General features: G+C 43.2%; 1 protein-coding gene across 2 annotated transcripts in view; it reads right to left on the bottom strand.

The window, feature by feature from the left end:
• BIN3 (bridging integrator 3) overlaps window positions 1–18286 on the bottom strand; it is a 177000-nt gene that overhangs the window by 76982 nt on the left and 81732 nt on the right. For both annotated transcript variants that reach the window (XR_014176026.1, XM_081960820.1), the window contains exons 4-6: window positions 17033–17094; window positions 11330–11466; window positions 7849–7889 (exon numbers count right to left, since the gene is read on the bottom strand). Coding sequence is in view for 1 of the 2 variants with exons in the window: in XM_081960820.1 (XP_081816946.1) it covers window positions 7849–7889; window positions 11330–11466; window positions 17033–17094 (240 nt within the window). In the remaining variant the exon portion in view is untranslated. The remainder of the gene's footprint in view (window positions 1–7848; window positions 7890–11329; window positions 11467–17032; window positions 17095–18286) is intronic.

The following is an 18286-nucleotide window of genomic DNA, read 5'->3' as shown; positions in this document are numbered from 1 at the left end:
GAGGAGAGGGGGAGGAAGAGCAGGAGAAGGAGAAGAAGAGGAGAAAAGGTAAAAAGGAGGAGGAGGAGGAGGAGAAGAAGAAAAAGAGGAGAAAAGGAGGAGGAAGATTTGGGGAGAGAGCGAGGAGGAGGAGGAGGAGAAGAGAAAGAAAGAAAGAAAAAAGGGGGGGAGGAGAAAAGGAGGACTTGGGCAGTGAGGAGGAAGAGGGAGAGGAGGAGGAGGAGAAAAGGAGGATTTGGGGGTGAGGAGGAAGAGAGGGAGAAGAGGAAGAGGAGGAGGAGAAAGAGAAGGAGGAGGGGGAGAAGAATAAGAAGGAGGAAAAGAGAATCAGGAGCAAAGAAAGAGAAAGGGAAAAAAAATAGCAACTGTCAGAAAAGGCAGCAGGGGAAAATATATACAGGAGGAAGTGAGGATTGGGACAAAGACAGGCTGGCACAGAGCTACACCAAAGCATTTGGTCTCCGTTCAGGAATGCCATTCCACAATCCATGCCCACACGTCCGTCCATCGCAGGCTCGTCCACCCACCAGGAAGGGGAAATTAAAACCATCCTTTCAGACTACAGCAAAAAGCCGTAGAAAAAAGAAGATGACAGCTCAAACCAACCGGGGATTAAGACCTAAGAGCCCCCAGAAAGTGGGGAGGATGGGGGCGGGGAGGGAGAGAGACAGCAAACGGGATGGGCGGAGGGGGGGAGGCCATGCCATGTGGCTAACTTTCTGTATGAAGCCCTCATTAAAGTTCTAGAAGGATTGGAAAGCTTTCTTTTGCAGCTTCCGGTTTCTTAATCCTCCACCCCCACCCCATCCCGGGAGAAATCCAGCTGTTGGGTCATCTGTTTTCACTGTCTAAGATTCACAGGCCAAGATTGTGCGATGAACTGATGGAAGATTTAGGGGGTTATGGAGAATGAAAGGAGAGAAAAAAATCCACGCTTCCCCTCTGTGTGTATTAAGTACAGTTCTTAGTACGGATTTCAAGATGGCTAGAGTAAATTTCCTGACAGTTAGAACAATGAATCAAGTGGGACAACTTGGCTTCCAGAGGTTGTAAATTCTCGAACACTGGAAGTTTTTAAGAAGAGATTAAATAGCCATTTCTCTGAAGTGGCCTAGGGTTGGGCTAGAAGACCTCCAAGGTCCCTTCCAACTTTTCGATGCTATTCTATTCTATCCTATCCTATCCTATCCTATCCTATCCTCTCTTCTCTATTCTATTATCCTATCTTATCCGATCCTATCCTATTCTCTCTTTTCTCTTCTCTTCTTTATTCTCTCCTATTCTCTTCTCTTTTATTCTATGGAAAAGGCAGAGCTTGATGAAACTGGAGCTCTGGACTGGGGGAAAATGTTTAAAACAAACAAGAAAACATGTTTGTGGAAATAGTCAATCATCCAGGTCTTGGTTGTATTAAAGGTGCTTCCCCCCCCCCTTGTATTTTCTTTTCTTTGAAAACATTTTGCTCCTCATCCAAGAAGCTTGTTCAGTTCTAACTAAAGTTCAGAGAACCGAACGGTTCAGTTAGAACTGAAGAAGCTTTTTGGATGAGAAGCAAAATGTTTTCAAAGAAAAAAACCAGAAAGTCCAGTTGCTTTTTGGGGGGGAAAGGAAGCATCTTTGAGACAAAGAAGCAAACAAATACACACACACACACACACACACCCCTACCAGTAAGTTTCAGCTGTTGTGAAAAACCTGCCTTGAGGTTGACAGAGTTGTGGGTCAATGTAGCTTTTGCAAACATGTCGATTCAGAAAGTTTGCGGTTCTACTTTCACCAAAGATGGTAGAAAATGCCCTAGACAGGGGCAGGAACCAGTGTCAGTTATGCTCAGGTTCATAATGTGGGTAAGTAACACCGTGTGCTAACACACACATGGTTCGCTTCATCGTTTAGTTAATAAACAGTGAGCATAAATCATGAACCACACCAGCTGAATGCACATGAATTAAACAAACCCACATTACAACATTGTTGTGGCCCGCCAGTGGCCAGCGGAGCTGGTGACAGACTCAGAAAGTGAGGAAGTTGGGGAGGAATATGGGCCAGTCCTGGAGTCTGGGGAAGTGCTCTGTTATCAGTTGCCTTCGGAGTTGGACATCAGTGGGGCAGAAGAACAGCTGGAGCCTGTTCCCAATGTGCAAATGTGCAGAGCTGCCAGGAGAAGGGAACAGCTAAGGAACAAGGGCTGACTTGGGAGTAAAGGCACAGGTGGACGGTGAATGGACCCTCCCATAGGGAATAAAGAGGAATGGAGTTTGCAGGAGACAATTAGTTCCATTCATTAGGGTGAAGATCTGTTCCTGACTTCTTGCCAAGTAATTGCTGCTACAGCATGGCGTTTGGAAGATATAGGCCTGGCAGCTCTCCAAGCCTGATAAAGGTATGCAGTTGTAAAATCTCATGAAAGACAGTTGGCCGGGACTTTGCTGGAGAGGAATTCCCTTTAACCTAAATAAAAGGGGTTTTATCGGGACGAGGAGTCGACTTTGTGCTCTTGAGAAGCCTAGGTCAGAATAAACATTGAATGGTGTGTCAGTTCTGGTTTGCAGAGAACCACAGCAACTGCAAGCTGGTTTGGAAGACTTCATCCCTTGGATTTGAAGCAGGTCGCCCAGAAGGGTGCAAGATATGACAAATGTCCCATTTGCAAATGTTTTTTTCTTTACTATTTCCATTCTGTCTCCTATGGTTACCCTCAGAAATGGAACTGTCAATCTAGCCTCAGGCCTGGCTATAAATTCTGCCCACAGAGAATGCGCACAGTTCTGAATCTCTAAGGAAAAACTGCCAACTGTGTCAAGCAGCTTGCTAGCCTGGCCCCTTCCCCTCGGCATTAACACAGGACAGCCAACGTATTGCACCATCCTCTAAGCTTGGAAGGGAGTCTAGAATTATTCTCCAATTCTCTCCAGCGCCTCGGGGGCTTTTGAAGGAGGAGCAGCAGCAGCAGCCTTGAAACACGATGAAGAACAAGGCAGGCACCTGTGGCATACCTTGGCTTCAGAAATGGCCACAAATATGGAAGTTAAGACCAAGTTTTCTATATAGTTCCTTCCTGCCACAAGGCCCTTGGGAGACAACTGCTGTTTGGAAAATACATGATGCAAATCCAAGATTCTTTCATAGTATGGATCTTTCCATTGACTGTTTGACTCTCTATATATATATTTCTATATCTATGTTGTATTTGTGCTGATAAATAAATAAAGGGAGACTAGTATAGATCTATTTCAACCTATTTAGGTCTCATCAGCTAGCCATACCCTTACTGGGAATCGAACCAGGGCTGTATTGCATATTAGGCCGATGTAATTGCCACTAAGCCACAGGCTCTCTTCCTTATCAGCTAGGCCAGGGAAATAGGTATGTATTTGTGTTACAACCCCTGGCATGCCCAAATATGGCATACCTACATCTACATCTACATCTACATCTACATCTACATCTCTATCTATCTATCTATCTATCTATCTATCTATCTATCTATCTATCTATCTATCTATCTATCTATCATCTATCTATCTATCTATCTATCTATCTATCATCTATCTATATCTATCTATATCCATATCTATATCTATCTATCTATCATCTGTCTGTCTGTCTGTCTACCTATCTATTATCTATCATCTATCTAGAAATATAAAAATATTTTAAAAATCTATCATCTCTGTCTGTCTGTCTGTCTGTCTGTCTGTCTACCTACATCTATCTATCTATCTATCTATCTATCTATCTATCTATCTATCTATCTATCTATCTATCTATCTATCTATCTATCTATCATCATCTATCTATCTATCTATCTATCATCTATCTATCTATCTATCTATCTATCTATCATCTATGTATCTAAAAATATTTAAAAATCTGTCTATCATCTCTATCTGTCTATCATCTCTATCTGTCTATCTATCTCTCTGCCTGCCTGGCTACCTGTGTATCTATATGTCTGTCTGTCTGTGTAGCTATCTAACATTTTTACAGATCACAGATTAACAGAGTTGGAAGGGACCTTGTAGGTCATCTAGTCCAACCTCCCGCCCAAGCAGGAGACCTAATACCATTTCTGACAGATGGCAGTCCAGTCTCTTCTTGAAAGCCTCCAGGGATGAAGCTCCCACAACTTCCGAAGGCAACTTTTGTTCCTTTGGTTGATTGTTCTCACTGTCAGAAAACTCCTCCTTATTTCCAGGTTCAATCTCTCCTTGTTCAGCTTCCATCCATTATTCCTTGTCTGGCCTTCAGGTACCTTGGAAAACAGCTTGACCCCTCCTCTCTGGCAGCCCCTCATGTATTGGAAGATGCTATCCTGTCTCCCCTGGACCTTCTCTTCACTAGACCAGCCATGCCCAGTCCCTGCAACCGTTCTTCAAATGAACATGAAGAGCCCCTGATTACGGTTAGAGGGAGGGAACCTGGGCTGGCCTCCCGCACTCAGCCGCTGCAGCTTTGGAGGAAAAGCTGTTTCGCACTCCAAACTGGCCAAGCGCCTCCCGCAGCTTCCGGTGCTGAGCCAGAGCGGTGGGAATTTGATTCTGCATCTGATTCCGATTAGGCTGTATTGCCACTAATGATAATGGCCCAAATTGCATTGATCTTAAAAAAAAAAACTAATAAATTTTACGGACCACCACTGAAGGGGAGTAATGAAATGCAGCTGTTGGAATTAAATAAAAATTAGCTTCTTGGACTCGGGAAGCCTGGGTGAGGCCTGGGAGGAGATTCTCCTCTGAGGAAAGCAATGCTTCATTTTATTTTATTTTGTTTTATTTTTTGGTTTCTGAAAAAGGCCATTCCCATTCAACTCTGACCTACAGGGTGTTAGGTGGGAGAACTAGGAGGCTTCCCAAAAACAGATAAGTGCCGTAGCCCTGGAAGCTTTTTTCCCCAAAAAATGTTGCTAATAAGAGTACATTCTTTAGCCTCCTCCTCTCCCCCCCCCCCACTTCACTTTCCAGATCCTCCATGGATGCAACAGGCGGACAGTCAACTCAAACGCAAAGCAAATACTCCCTGGACACCATGCCCCCCCCCCCCGACACAATGCACGATCACAAAGCAGAGGGAAACACGAGAATTGTCCGTTTTTATGACCCTGTAAGCTCTTAATTTTGGATAGAATCTGGGCGACTGGATGGAGCTGAACATGAGAACTGGAAGAGAAAAAAATCACAGATGGGAGAAGGAAGGGAGGAAGGAAGGGAGGAAGGAAAGAGAAAGAGATGGGAGAAGGAAGGGATGGAGGGAGTGAAGGAAGGAGAAAGTTGGGAGAATGAAGTAAGGAGGGAAAGAGAGAGGGAAGGAAGGAGAAAGAGATGGGAGACGGAAGGAAGGAGAAAGAAATTAGGAGAAAGGGAGGGAAATCCTAATTTGGGGGCTATAGTATCTTAATTTTGGATAGAATCTGGGCGACTGGATGGAGCAGAAGGGAATAAACAATAGGGAATTAGGTTTCAGATTTGATAACTTCTGAGATTTACTGATCTCCCCAAAAAACAGGGCAGGGAAGTGGGAGAAGAGCTAAGCCAGTATCATGTTTGCCTGGGTGATTTTTCCCCCTGCAAATGCCCAGCTCAGTGGTTGATAAGAGTGAACGCAGCTATCCCACTCTAAACTCTCTGCCCCACGAAACCCCCAATGCTAAGCCTATTCTGGCATTGCTGGAGTATTTATTTATAGGGGGGAAATATCTGCATCAAACGTAATTTCTAATATTGGATTTTCCCCCTTACCAGAGGGAACCCCCTTGTGGAGTACTGTGAAGCTGTTACCATGGCAACTCCACTGTGCTGTACAGTAGAAGCCATTTTACAGCAGTACAGTAGAAGCCATGTTAAGGCACAACAGTCTATATCTTAACAGAACACACACACCGAGGGGTTTTAGGGGTGTCTTACCCCCACAGTATTTGTTTCCAGAGAGTAAGTCATCTGTGCTTCAAATTTGGTTGAAATTGCTCGAGGCGTTCCAGAGTTATGCTGGAACGCAGAGACACAAACACATTTTTTTATATATATAGAGAAGATTCCTTTTAATTTATATCTGCCTTTCCAGATAGTATAATGAGCTTTCAGGTAAATGCTGACAGGTTTTTCCCTTAACTCCAAAACCCCAAATAAAAATACATATTCAGTATTCAATTGTTTTACGTGACAACAGAGGAGACCTGCTTAAACCTGTTCGGTTTTAATGCCTTCCCATATGAATCAAATATTTGAGCTGACAGCACATTAAAATATAGGGTTGGAAACAAGATGCTCTCCCAGTTCCTAACCAGCAAATGTACGTTTCCTAGAAATTACCAATCCCATCATATTTGAAGGACATCAGCTGGAGGAAGACCACTATAAAAATAGGTAAAGGTTCCCCTCGCACATATGTGCTGGTCGTTACTGACTCTAGGGGGCAGTGCTCATCTCTGTTTCAAAGCCGAAGAGCCAGCACTGTCTGAAGACGTCTCCGTGGTCATATGGACGGCATGACTAAACTCCAAAGGCACGTGGAATGCTCTTACCTTCCCACCAAAGGTGGTCCCTATTTTTCTACTTGCTTTTTTACATGCTTTTGAACTGCTAGGTTGGCAGAAGCTGGGACAAGTAACAGGAGCTCACTCCGTTGTGCAGCGCTAGGGATTCGAACCACTGAACTTTCTGATCGACAAGCTTGACATTACTTTCCCACCCAAGGTGGTTCCTATTTTTCTAACTGCATTTTTAAGTGCTTTCAAACTGCTAGATGGGCAGAAGCTGGGACAAGTAAAGGGAGCTTACTCCGTTATGCAGCGCTAGGGATTTGAAACCGCCGAACTGCCGATCTTTCTGATCGACTTAGCCACTGAGGAACCGCGTCCCTGCTAAATTCTGTCCAGCAAGCTTCTAAACCTTCTCTATGGTTTCAACCAAGGAGTTGGAGGAGGAAGAAGATGGAAAAACAAATGCTACAAAATTCCAGAGCACCTTCAACTACCTTGCTCCCAAATCCCACTCCATTCCTAACAGGCGATAAACGCAACTGCCTTAGACTTATGTTGCTTTAATTTAGAAGCAGGAAAAAATGTCAAGTGAAACAAAAGGTGTTAACTGAGCAATTTGCCTCACTCGCTGTCTTATTAAAGTCATTTTGTTCTGCTCACACAACTTCCTTTTAATACAAAAAAAATGAATCTAAAGATTCCGGCAATTGTTTGATTGTAGTAATAGAAGTTCTCTAAAAAGAGCCTCAGATGCTTGGCTTATAGCTCAAGTAAATGCTAATGAGTTTTAAAAGAAACATGAAAAAGAAGCTCACAGACTTGCAATAATAATATTTTTAAAAAAAACTACGTATATGAATATATGCCTGGCTAAAATGCACTTTTAAACAGAATATTTTTACTTTTTTTTCAGTTTTAGGAAGAAGGTGGCTGCTATTCCTACCAAAGTAATGGGAGCTCACTCCATTATGCGGCGGTAGGGATTCGAACCGCCGACCTTTCTGATCGACAAGCTTGACATTATATGCCACATGCTAAATAAATAAATAAATAATGGAAGAGGTTTTAATTCTATCAGCAAATGAGCAAAAGAGTTGTAATAGTTTGCTGGTGATTTTTTTTACTATATGTATACACTCACTACTAATTTTTAATTCCATTTTGCTTGCACATTCTCTCTAAAAGGAAGGCTAGTAATTCCGGGTTTGTTATTTTACTAAACACAAGTTGGGATCTGCAGAATTTCACAAGCTGTAGGTTTCACTCCATAAGCCTTGAGGGAAAGCAGGTTTCTTGTTCCCATGTTAAATCACATTCATTTGTAAAAGATTGCAAAAGATTGTTGCTTATATGGAAACATCACAACTTACTTTTTCAGGGGCTCTATGACGGTTCTTTGGATTTGATTCACCTGTTAAAAGAAGAAGAAGAAGAAATGTTTTCAATAACCAGCAAGGCAGATCATGGGAGCCAATGTTTCTCAACCTTGGTAACTTGAAGACGTCTGGACGTCAACTCCGAGAATACTCCAGCCAGAATTCCCCATTTCAGTTCTGATTTGAACCAATGGAACTTCATAATTAACTCCATATTTTCCAAATACATTCTTTTCCACTCTGGTTGTTCTGACCTAGGCTTCCCAAGACAAACTCCTTGTCCCGACAAAACAATGTTTTATTAATTTCCTGTGAATTCTGCTCATTCACAGCCAGCAAAGTCTTTCAAGGGAGGATTTACAGTCACAGACCTTATCTGACTTGGAGAGCTGACAGGCAGATATCTGCAAAACATGGCAAGGAGAGTCATGAACCAATTAAGCAAACTAATGGGCTCCTGCAAACTCCACTCCCCTTTCGCTCCTCTTTTATTTCCTCTGGGAGGGACCATTCACTGTCCACCTGTGCCTTTACTCCCAAGCCGACCCCTGTTCTTTAACTGTTCTCTTGGTCTGGCAACTCTGCGCAAGCGCACACTGGGAACAGGCTCCAGCTGTTCCTCTGCCTCACTGATGTCGGACTCTGAAGGCAGCTGATAACTGGCATATGGCTCTGGCCCCCTCTCTGTCTCCAACACACAGCCCTCATCAGAGCCTTCCCCAGACTCCAGGACTGGCCCATCTTCCTCCCCCAACCTCCTCACTGTCCGAATCTGCTGCCAGCTCTGCTGGCCACTGGCAGGCCACAACACTGGTTGTCCTTTCCATGTTTTCATTTTCAGCTAAATTAAGTATTCTGTGACTACTGAGCATGTTATATCTTCACCGGATTTTTTACAAAAAAACAACAACACCAAAAACAGTTTAGCTAAGTGTAAAGATTTCTCTAAATACATTGGTTCTTGCTCTCTTGGTTCTTAAATACGAGATTTTATTACGGGAATGTGATTCATAATATAACATAAAATCTTAAAATTAGTCCATAATATAAAGAGCCAGATTGATGGACAAACAGTTGGGGGGGGGGGAGTTATGGAATTCTGTTTTTATATTGTGTACACCAGGGGTGTCCAAACTTGAGAACTTTAAGACTTGTGGACTTCAACTCCCAGAATTCCCCAGCCAGCTGGCTGGGGAATTCTGGGAATTGAAGTCCACAAGTCTTAAAGTTCTCAAGTTTGGACACCCCTGGTGTACACAAAGATGGAAAGATACAACAATATAAACAATGGGGGGCTCGTTGGTGAAGATCATGGAACTTGTTGAGATGGCCAAATTGACTTAATCATTAGAGAAAGTACAATGGAAACCTTTTATGTACATTTTATGTACATACAAAACAAAATTAACTCAATGATTTATGGTTTGATGACTGGAATGGATAGATACTAGAAAGAAGAGAGTCACGTTGCAACCTTAGAGTAAGAGGCATATTTATGCTTACAGATCTACAAAGAAGATCGGAAGTCAATTCTTTGTATTTTTTTTTTCACTTGCTCTTCTCTTTTTCTTTCTCTCTTATGCTTTTAGCTTTCCCTTTGATGTTTTTTTCTTTTTACTTTACATGAGTATTAGTTTTTATCATTGTTTTTAAAAACTTTCATGAGATTGTTTTGAAAACGGACAACAAAATATAAAAAGCCATTATGAGCAAGCACACAAGGCAAAAGTTGATTTCCAATAGAGAACAAATGAGGTTCAGAGTTGCACTGTTGATTTCTGGAACTTCTGAACTTGATTCAGGGGTGAAATGCTACCAGTTCAGACCGGTTTGCCTGAAGCGGTATTAGCAATGATCAGCTGTGATGCGCAATTTATATTAGCTAGAATCATCTACTTCAGGGGTGTCCAAACTTGGGAACTTTAAGACTTGTGGACTTCAACTCCCAGAATTCCCCTGCCAGCCATTCTGGCTGGGGAATTCTGGGAGTTGAAGTCCACAAGTCTTAAAGTTCCCAAGTTTGGACACCCCTGATCTACTTTCTAGCTACCATATTTTTCAGAGTATAAGATGCACCGGAGTATAAGACACACCAAGATTTTGAAGAGGCAATTTAAAAAAAAAAAAAATTTGCACCCTGGTGTCCTCCCAAAAACGGCCTATTTTTCGCGAAAACGGCCCCATTTTTATTTTTAAAAAAGAGAATGCATAGCCTTTAGGAGGCTTGTAGAGTGCTCCTGGGGGCTGGTGGGGGGAGAAATGAGCAAAAAACGGCCTGTTTTTGCAAAAATGGGCCCATTGTTTGTGAAAAAAAGAGCATGCATAGCCTTTAGGAGGATTATAGAGTGCTTCTGGGGCCTGGGGGGCCAAAAATGAGCAACAAACGGCATGTTTTTTGTGCTCATTTTTGCCCTCCCCAGTCCCCAGGATCACTCTGGAAGCCTCCTAAAGGCAATGCACGGCCGTTTTTGCAAAGGGGGCAGGGTTTCGGGAGGCAAAAAAATGCTGTATTCAGTGTATAAGACACACCCAGATTTTCACCCTCTTTTTTGAGGGAAAAAAGTGTGCCTTATAGTCCGAAATATGCGATAATCTAAATCGCGTAGCACAGGAAATTCCTCCCCCAACCCGCACTGATCTACTTACCTTTGCAGGCTCTGCCCATCTGCCTGGACGTCATCACATTCCGCTTTTGATGCTCTGCACATGCATGGAAGGGCCACTGCGCGCGCTCACATTTGTGAACTTATAGCAAATGTAAGTTGATTTCCACCCCTGGCTTCTATTAAATTCAGGAAGTTCTGATTTACATCTAATAATTGTGCAAATTCACCTGGCTGCAAATCCCAGCCTGAGAAGCACAGATTGAGAATTTACTGTTCTGTGGCAATTACTGTTCTAAATCTCAAATTGTTAAGTATTAATTGCCTATTTTGTTCTTTGTCATTATTTCAAACTTCACTCTGTAATAACACTAAGTGATTTTTAAAATCCTGAGAGATGCACACACAGCTCTGCACTGGTGTAGCTGCTGGTACTGTACAATATGACTCATTAACATTTGTACCCCTTTTGCACATCCTCTAATATATAAAGTCAGTAATAACCCGTTTCCCCAAAAATAAGACCTCCCTGGATAATAAGCCCAATAGGGCTTTTGAGTGCATGTGCTAAAATAAGCCCTCCCCCGAAAATAAGCCCTCCTCGAAAATATTGCAACACAGCAGCAGCCATGAGGTGACCATGCTCCCCACCTCCTACACCTCAAAAATATTAAGTCCTCCCTAAAATAAGGCCAAGTGCTTATTTCGGGGGTCAAAAGAAAATAAGACCCTGTCTTATTTTCGGGGAAACCCGGTACAGTCTTGACAAGAACTATGGAACAATCAAGGAAAACTTCACAATTAATGATGTCAAAACTTGGAGAACTTCAACTTCCTCCTTAGGAATACAGTATTTCCAGAGCAAAACGTACCTTCTCTTGGTTAAAAGAATCCATTCTTTTCATTGCCGTGTCCAGCGCCATCACCATTTCGAGAAATTTAGGGTCTTGCTCGCAGAGGGGATTGGCCAAGAGATCAGATGAGATTTTTACAGCAGACTTCGACATGGCTAGATTTGGGATAGAATTCGGGGAGAAATTGATTAAGAATTGATGCTTTTAAGAGATACACAATAGTTACCAACTGCAGCCAGAATTGTAGTTGCACAACGGAAAAATGATCAGATTCCGTCAGGAGAATGTCATTAAGGAAATACCAGAAAACGCAGAAATGGACAGACTAACACTCATTATTTAGGACAAAGAAGAAACTGAATATTTTTTGATGTGGGATTTATTTTATCAATAGTTACGCAATAGAAACAGAATTTAGAAAGGAGGTGATATAAAAAGGGGAAATGCTAATGTGGAGAGGATTTGACGACGATGTTATATATTATTGTAGTTATATTAATATATAGCTAGATTATTAATGTTATTGTGAATATGATAACAAATATGTGGATTATGATTGTTCAAATAACTGTACCCGGATCACAGACTGTCTGATGGAAATGGAGTGGAGCTGGCAGAAGATTTGGACAGTGAGGAGGTTGGGGAGAAATGTGGGCCAGTCCTGGAGTCTGGGGAAGGCTCTGATGAGGGTTCTGTGTTGGAGGCAGAGTGGGGGCCAGGGCCGTCCAACAGTTATCAGCTGCCTTCAGAGTCGGATACCAGTGGGGCAGAAGAACAGCTGGATCCTATTCCCAGTGTGCGCATGCACAGAGCTGCGAGGAGAAGGAAACAGCTAAGGAACAAGGGCCGACTCGGGAGTAAAGGCACAGGTGGACGGTGAATGGCCCCTCCCATAGGGAATAAAAGAACAGCGAAAGGGGAGTGGAGTTTGCAGGAAACAATTAGTTCAATTCATTAGGGTGAAGATCTTTCCTGACTTCTTGCCAAGTAATTGCTGCCACAGCATGGTGTTTGGAAGATATCGGCCTGGCAGCTCTCCAAGCCTGATAAAGGTATGTGGTTGTAAAATCTCATGAAAGACTGTTGGCTGGGACTTTGCTAGAGAGGAATTCTCTTTAACCTAAATAAAAGAGTTTTTCGTGCTTTTGGGAAGCCTAGGTTAGAACATCATCGAACACACTTTGTCCTCCTTTTCATGCCTCACCTATGATTTGAGTCATCACTACTTAGGTAGGAATGACAAGGCATAAAAGAAACATGGTACAAAATATTTATACAAGGTTGGCACACCTATGAAGAAGCCAACTTACAAAAACATATGAACAACACAGGCAGATGTTACCATGAATTCCATTCAGCTAGTGCCATTTGGGGAATGTCCTGATTGAATGATTTCACTTTCATTTTACATTCACTATGTTGCATTTGACCTTACTGTAATTCCTAAAATGTGACTGCAGTAATCTTAAATGTAATGAATAGAAACAAACCAGCTTCAAAGGTTGTTTGAGCTTGGGTTCCAATAACAGAGAAAGAGTTGTCGCTCAGGGTTGAAAAGAGGGGTCACCTTGGTGCGCTCTGAGGTTGGTTGTTTTTTTGCTGAATGAAACATCTGCAAAAAAACAACCAACCTCAGAGAGCACCAAGTAAGGTAAAGGTTCCCCTCGCACATATGTGCTAGTTGTTCCCGACTCTAGGGGGCTGTGCTCATCTCTGTTTCAAAGCCAAAGAGCCAGCGCTGTCTGAAGACGTCTCCGGGGTCATGTGGCCGGCATGTCTAAACACTAAAGGTGCATCGAACACTGTTACCTTCCCACCAAAGGTGGTTCCTATTTTTCTACTTGCATTTTTATGTGCTTTCGAACTGCTAGGCTGGCAGAAGCTGGGACAAGTAATGGGAGCTCACTCCGTTACACGGCGCTAAGGATTCGAACTGCCGATCCTTCTGATCGACGAGCTCAGTGTCTTAGCCACTGAGCCATCATATCCCTTCAGAGAGCACCATGGACTCCTCAATTTGATTGCTTTCCTAAAACCATCTTTCCAAATAACCTCTGCAAGTGCATGACCCCAATAACCTACAAGATCTATAAATGCTTTCTAAATGTCTTCCTGCAATTCCATTAAAAAATATCATCAGACAATCACTACAAAAATCACTACAACTGCCAGAGAGGGCAGCAAAGAGTTACTGTGGTGTCTCTTCGCTGCCACCTGCTGGCAGTCTCAGTGTTGAAGCTCAGACCTGATCAGCCCTTAGTATTGAAAGGAGAGAAAAGATTACGAGCTCCAAATTCCTGGTAACTGTTTCCCATCAGGCTGTATAACTGGCATTATATCCATTATTTTATTGTCGTTCCTATTATGCTCTGAGATGCGGTGGCTCAGCGGCTAAGACGCTGAGTTTGTCAATCAGAAAGGTCGGCAGTTTGGTGGTTCGAATCCCTAGTGCTATGTAACGGAGTGAGCTCCCGTTACTTGTCCCAGCTTCTGCCAGCCTAGCAGTTCGAAAGCACATAAAAATGCAAGGGGAACCTTTACCTTTATTATGCTCTACTGTCCTTTTCCTTAGAAAAAGTGAAGTATCCATTCACCATTCTTCCATTTTCCTAATGCAAATATAAGGGTCTGAAATGATTCCTTGCCCAGGGCCAGCCGGCCTAATGACTGGAAAGCAAATTTTGCTTTTCTTAAGCTAGCTTGTTCAATCGAACTGGTGATAGGTCAAGTGATTCATAATCCAGCTTTTCAGGAATTCATTCATTGTCTCCCGACCTCACAATAAGCTGAAACACAAAGAGAGAGAGAGAGAGAGAGACACTCCGGAGTGCATGAAATGCTAATGGGAAAACTTCCAGGAACGCTAACTGGTGGTTTGAAAAGAAGAGCTATTAATGAATTTGTGTAAACATCGGGACAAACACTCATGTGTAATCAAGTCCACATTATTTAAATGCACCATTTATATATATATAAAAAGAAGTGCATGAGTGGAGGCTCCTTTTAAAGCAGGCGTAGAAGTGGCTAGACAAGCAGAGGCAGCCTCTTCTCAGCGCTCTTAAGGGCTGCGTCGTTTCACCGCAGCTCTTTCAAACCTAACAAATCGCAACCGATTAAGCTTTCGCAGCTTTCGGTAGTTTTACACAAAAAAGAAAGAAAGAAAGAAAAAATCCTCTGGCAGCTGTGACAAGATAATGAAGGCAAAGCAAAGTTAGCAAGGTGTAAAACCCCAACCAATGCAGTGAGATTTATATACGGGGAAAACATTTAGGCTGCTAAAGTGTTATAAGCACATTTTGTCCTGGGGACAGTTTCAGAATCAAAACATAGGAGCATCCTTTCACAGAACCAAGGTTGGACCAAGGAGCATCAATGAATTTTAACTGAAACCTGGGTTCAAATTTAACAGGTGCTATGGGATAAATATGTACTCCTGTCAGATCTGGAAGCCATTGTTTACGTTGGGCCTGCAGGCCTGCCACATTTTCTACTGTGGGAAAATAGGAAGGGCGATTATATGGAGTATGGGAAATATCCTGTTTCCTCGAAAATAAGACCTCCCCAGATAATAAGCCCAATCGGGCTTTTGAGCGCATGCGCTAAAATAAGCCCTCCCCCGAAAATACTGCAACACAGCAGCAGCCGAGGTGACCATGCTCGCCATCCCTGCACCTCAAAAATAATAAGACCTCCCCGAAAATAAGGCCAAGTGCTTATTTCGGGGGTCAAAAGAAAATAAGACCCTGTCTTATTTTCGGGGAAACATGGTATGTAGTCTAAATAACATTCCTTTCTCACAGAATCAAGGACATCTTGCCCTGCACCTTGAAGGGCGTGACTGGGAGGCATCTCCAGTTGGAACCAATTGGATTAGGCCATGTGATGGACACGTGGCTTCTGGGCAGAGGTTTGAACTTTCTTTTAGGTGGGGAAAACCTGGAAGCTTTCAGATTCAGGTTTTCCCAGATGTTCCAACATGACATCTCTAATAAAATGGAACTTTGAGGAAACATTCATCTCATTTCATTCTTGGCTTGTTTTTGCTCTGGTAATGCATTCATTTTATCTTCAAAATAATGTGAGGATGACCGCGGACCTGTTTAGGATCAGAGGAACATAGAGTAAAATTTTTGTTTCGTTTTCTACAATCTGCGGCTACAGCAAAGTACCTACTATCCACTTGTAAGGTAAAGGTAAAGGTTCCCCTCACACATATGTGTTCCCGACTCTAGGGGGCGGTGCTCATCTCCATTTCAAAGCTGAAGAGCCAGTGCTGTCTGAAGACATCTCCATGGGCATGTGGCTGAAGATGCATGGAACGCTGTTACCTTCCCACCAAAGGTGGTCCCTATTTTTCTACTTGCATTTTTACGTTCTTTTGAACTGCTAGGTTGGCAGAAGCTGGGACAAGTAATGGGAGCTCACTCCATTACGCGGTGCTAGGGATTCGAACTGCCAACTTTTCTGATCAACAAGCTCAGCGTCTTAGCCACTGAGCCACCGCATCCCGCAAATTGTACTGCAACTTGTAGGAGTTGTAAAAATCTGCTGGTCTATTTCTATTATTATTTTAGGACCCTTAATTGGTTCTTTATCTACATTTCTCTCCTTTCTGTTTGCGTAGATGCCACCTTGGATGGGCTGGAATTGGACCCAATTGGGTTTCTGCTGGAGATGCCACAGAGCACAACACAAAAAGGACAAAAGGGCAGGAGAAAATCAACACCCGGAGTCCAGATGTTTCTCTCCAAAATCTCAGAAGCAAACAGCTGTGTCAGTAGGAAAAGAACAAACAGAAGAAATGGCTGCCAGTTTACTCACTGCTTCCTACGCTTATCACAGTGTCCAAAGCCAAGTTAAATCCAGCCTTAATCAGGAATTCCCTGGATAACTTGTCTTTTTACAGGCTCTTGGAAAGTATTTGTTATTCCTTTCTGCTAATCTGTTTGCAAAATATAGTTTAGAATACTTTGTTTTATATAAAAGGGGACATTTTGGCCAGTGAAAAAACTCAACAGAGGCTTAATGAACTGTGGCTAAATAGCCCAGGGCAGCGATGGCGAACCTATTTTGGCCCACGTGCCATAAGTTGGGGGAGCGCAGGAGGGCAGTGTGCAGGCGTGCCACACCCATAACGCAATGTGCGATCCCCCCAGCGCATGCGCACACTACGGGTGCAACTCCCCCATTTTTTGCATGCTTTTTTCACCCTCCCTAGGCTCCAGAGGCTTCATAGGAGCCTGGAGAGGGCGAAAAGAGCCTCCCCCGCCCCCCTGGAAGCCCTCCGGAGGCTTGAGGGACCTTGAGGATGCTTCCCTGAAGCCTCCGGAGCAGTCAAAACGTCCCTCTGAGCAAACCGGAAGTCAGTTCCCGAACTTCCGGTTTGCCTGTAGGGTAGTTTTTTTGCGCTCCGAAGTCTTCAGGGAAGCTCATGAAGCCTCCGGAGGGCCTCCGGGGGGGGGAGGCTCTTTTCGCCCTCCCCAGGCTCCTATAAAGGCTCTGGAGCCTGGGGAAGGCGAAAAATGGCTTTAAAAAAGAGTGAACTCAGCTGGCCAGCGCATACATGCGCGCTGGCCAGCTGACATGGCAGCGCCTCGCGTGCCCCGACAAATGGCTCCGCGTGCCACCTGTGGCACGTGTGCCATAGGTTCGCCATCACTGGCCTGGGGGGGGGGGAATCAAAACTGGCTCAAATCTCACTTAGTAAGCAGATTCGCATACCTAGGTCTGCATCTGTGCTTTTCTTCATATCTTTTTGGAGCTTCTTCGTTTGATCTTCCAACCTAAAAATAGAAAAATAGTTTTGTTTTAAAATGCATATAATTAAAGCTCTCTCTCAGTGCAAAACAAACTTGCAAATGACAAGAAGGAGGAACAGAGGAGAAGTGAGAAGACGGTTGCTGGGTTTTGGTTTGTGAGACGTAGGAGCCAACAGAGAAGACCAGAAGAGGAGAGACACAGGGAGTATATATTCCATGGCCGATAGGATTAGGAAGAATCTCTGGAGATCATCAGGCATGGACGTTTTAGTAAATGAGAAAAAATTTACTTAAAATCTGCTTTTTCTAACTTTTCCATCAATTTGTCATGGAGGACTGAACTTCTACATGCACTAGAATAGAACAGAACAGAACAGGAGTAGAGTAGGGAATAGAATAAATAAATTAATGGACCAGAGGAATGCCGTCGATATAGTTTACTTGGACTTCAGTAAGGCATTTGATAAGGTAGACCATAACCTACTACTAGATAAAGTAGAAGAATGTGGGTTAGACAGCATCACCACCAGATGGATTCATAACTGGCTGACCAACCGCACTCAATGTGTAGTCCTCAATGGAACTGCATCTACATGGAGGGAAGTATGCAGTGGAGTACCCCAAGGCTCTGTTTTAGGCCCAGTACTCTTCAACATCTTCATCAATGATTTGGATGAGGGAATAAAAGGGGAACTCATCAAATTTGCAGATGACACCAAGCTAGCAGGAATAGCCAAAACTCCAGAAGATAGGCTAAAGATACAGAAGGATCTTGACAAACTTGAACATTGGGCACTATCTAATAAAATGAAATTCAATGGTGAAAAGAGTAAGAAAAACTAAATGCACAGGTACATATAGGTGGTACCTTGCTCAGTAGTAGTAACTGTGAGAGTGATCTTGGGGGTCCTAGTGGACAACCATTTAAATATGAGCCAGCAGTGTGCAGCAGCTGCCAAAAAAGCCAACACAGTTCTAGGCTGCATAAACAGAGGGATAGAATCAAGATCACGTGAAGTGTTAATACCACTTTATAATGTAAAAAAGATGTGGACTCTAGAAAGAGTGCAGAGAAGAGCACAAAGCACAAAGATTATTAGGGGACTGGAGGCTAAAACATGAAGAACGGTTGCAGGAACTGGGTACGTCTAGTTTAATGAAAAGAAGGACCAGGGGAGACATGATAGCAGTCTTCCAATATCTCAGGGGCTGCCAC

The sequence above is a fragment of the Natrix helvetica genome (assembly GCF_964273705.1).
Source record: "Natrix helvetica genome assembly, chromosome: 8".
Taxonomy (NCBI): Eukaryota; Metazoa; Chordata; class Lepidosauria; order Squamata; family Natricidae; genus Natrix; species Natrix helvetica.
This window is presented reverse-complemented; position numbering and strand designations above follow the sequence as displayed.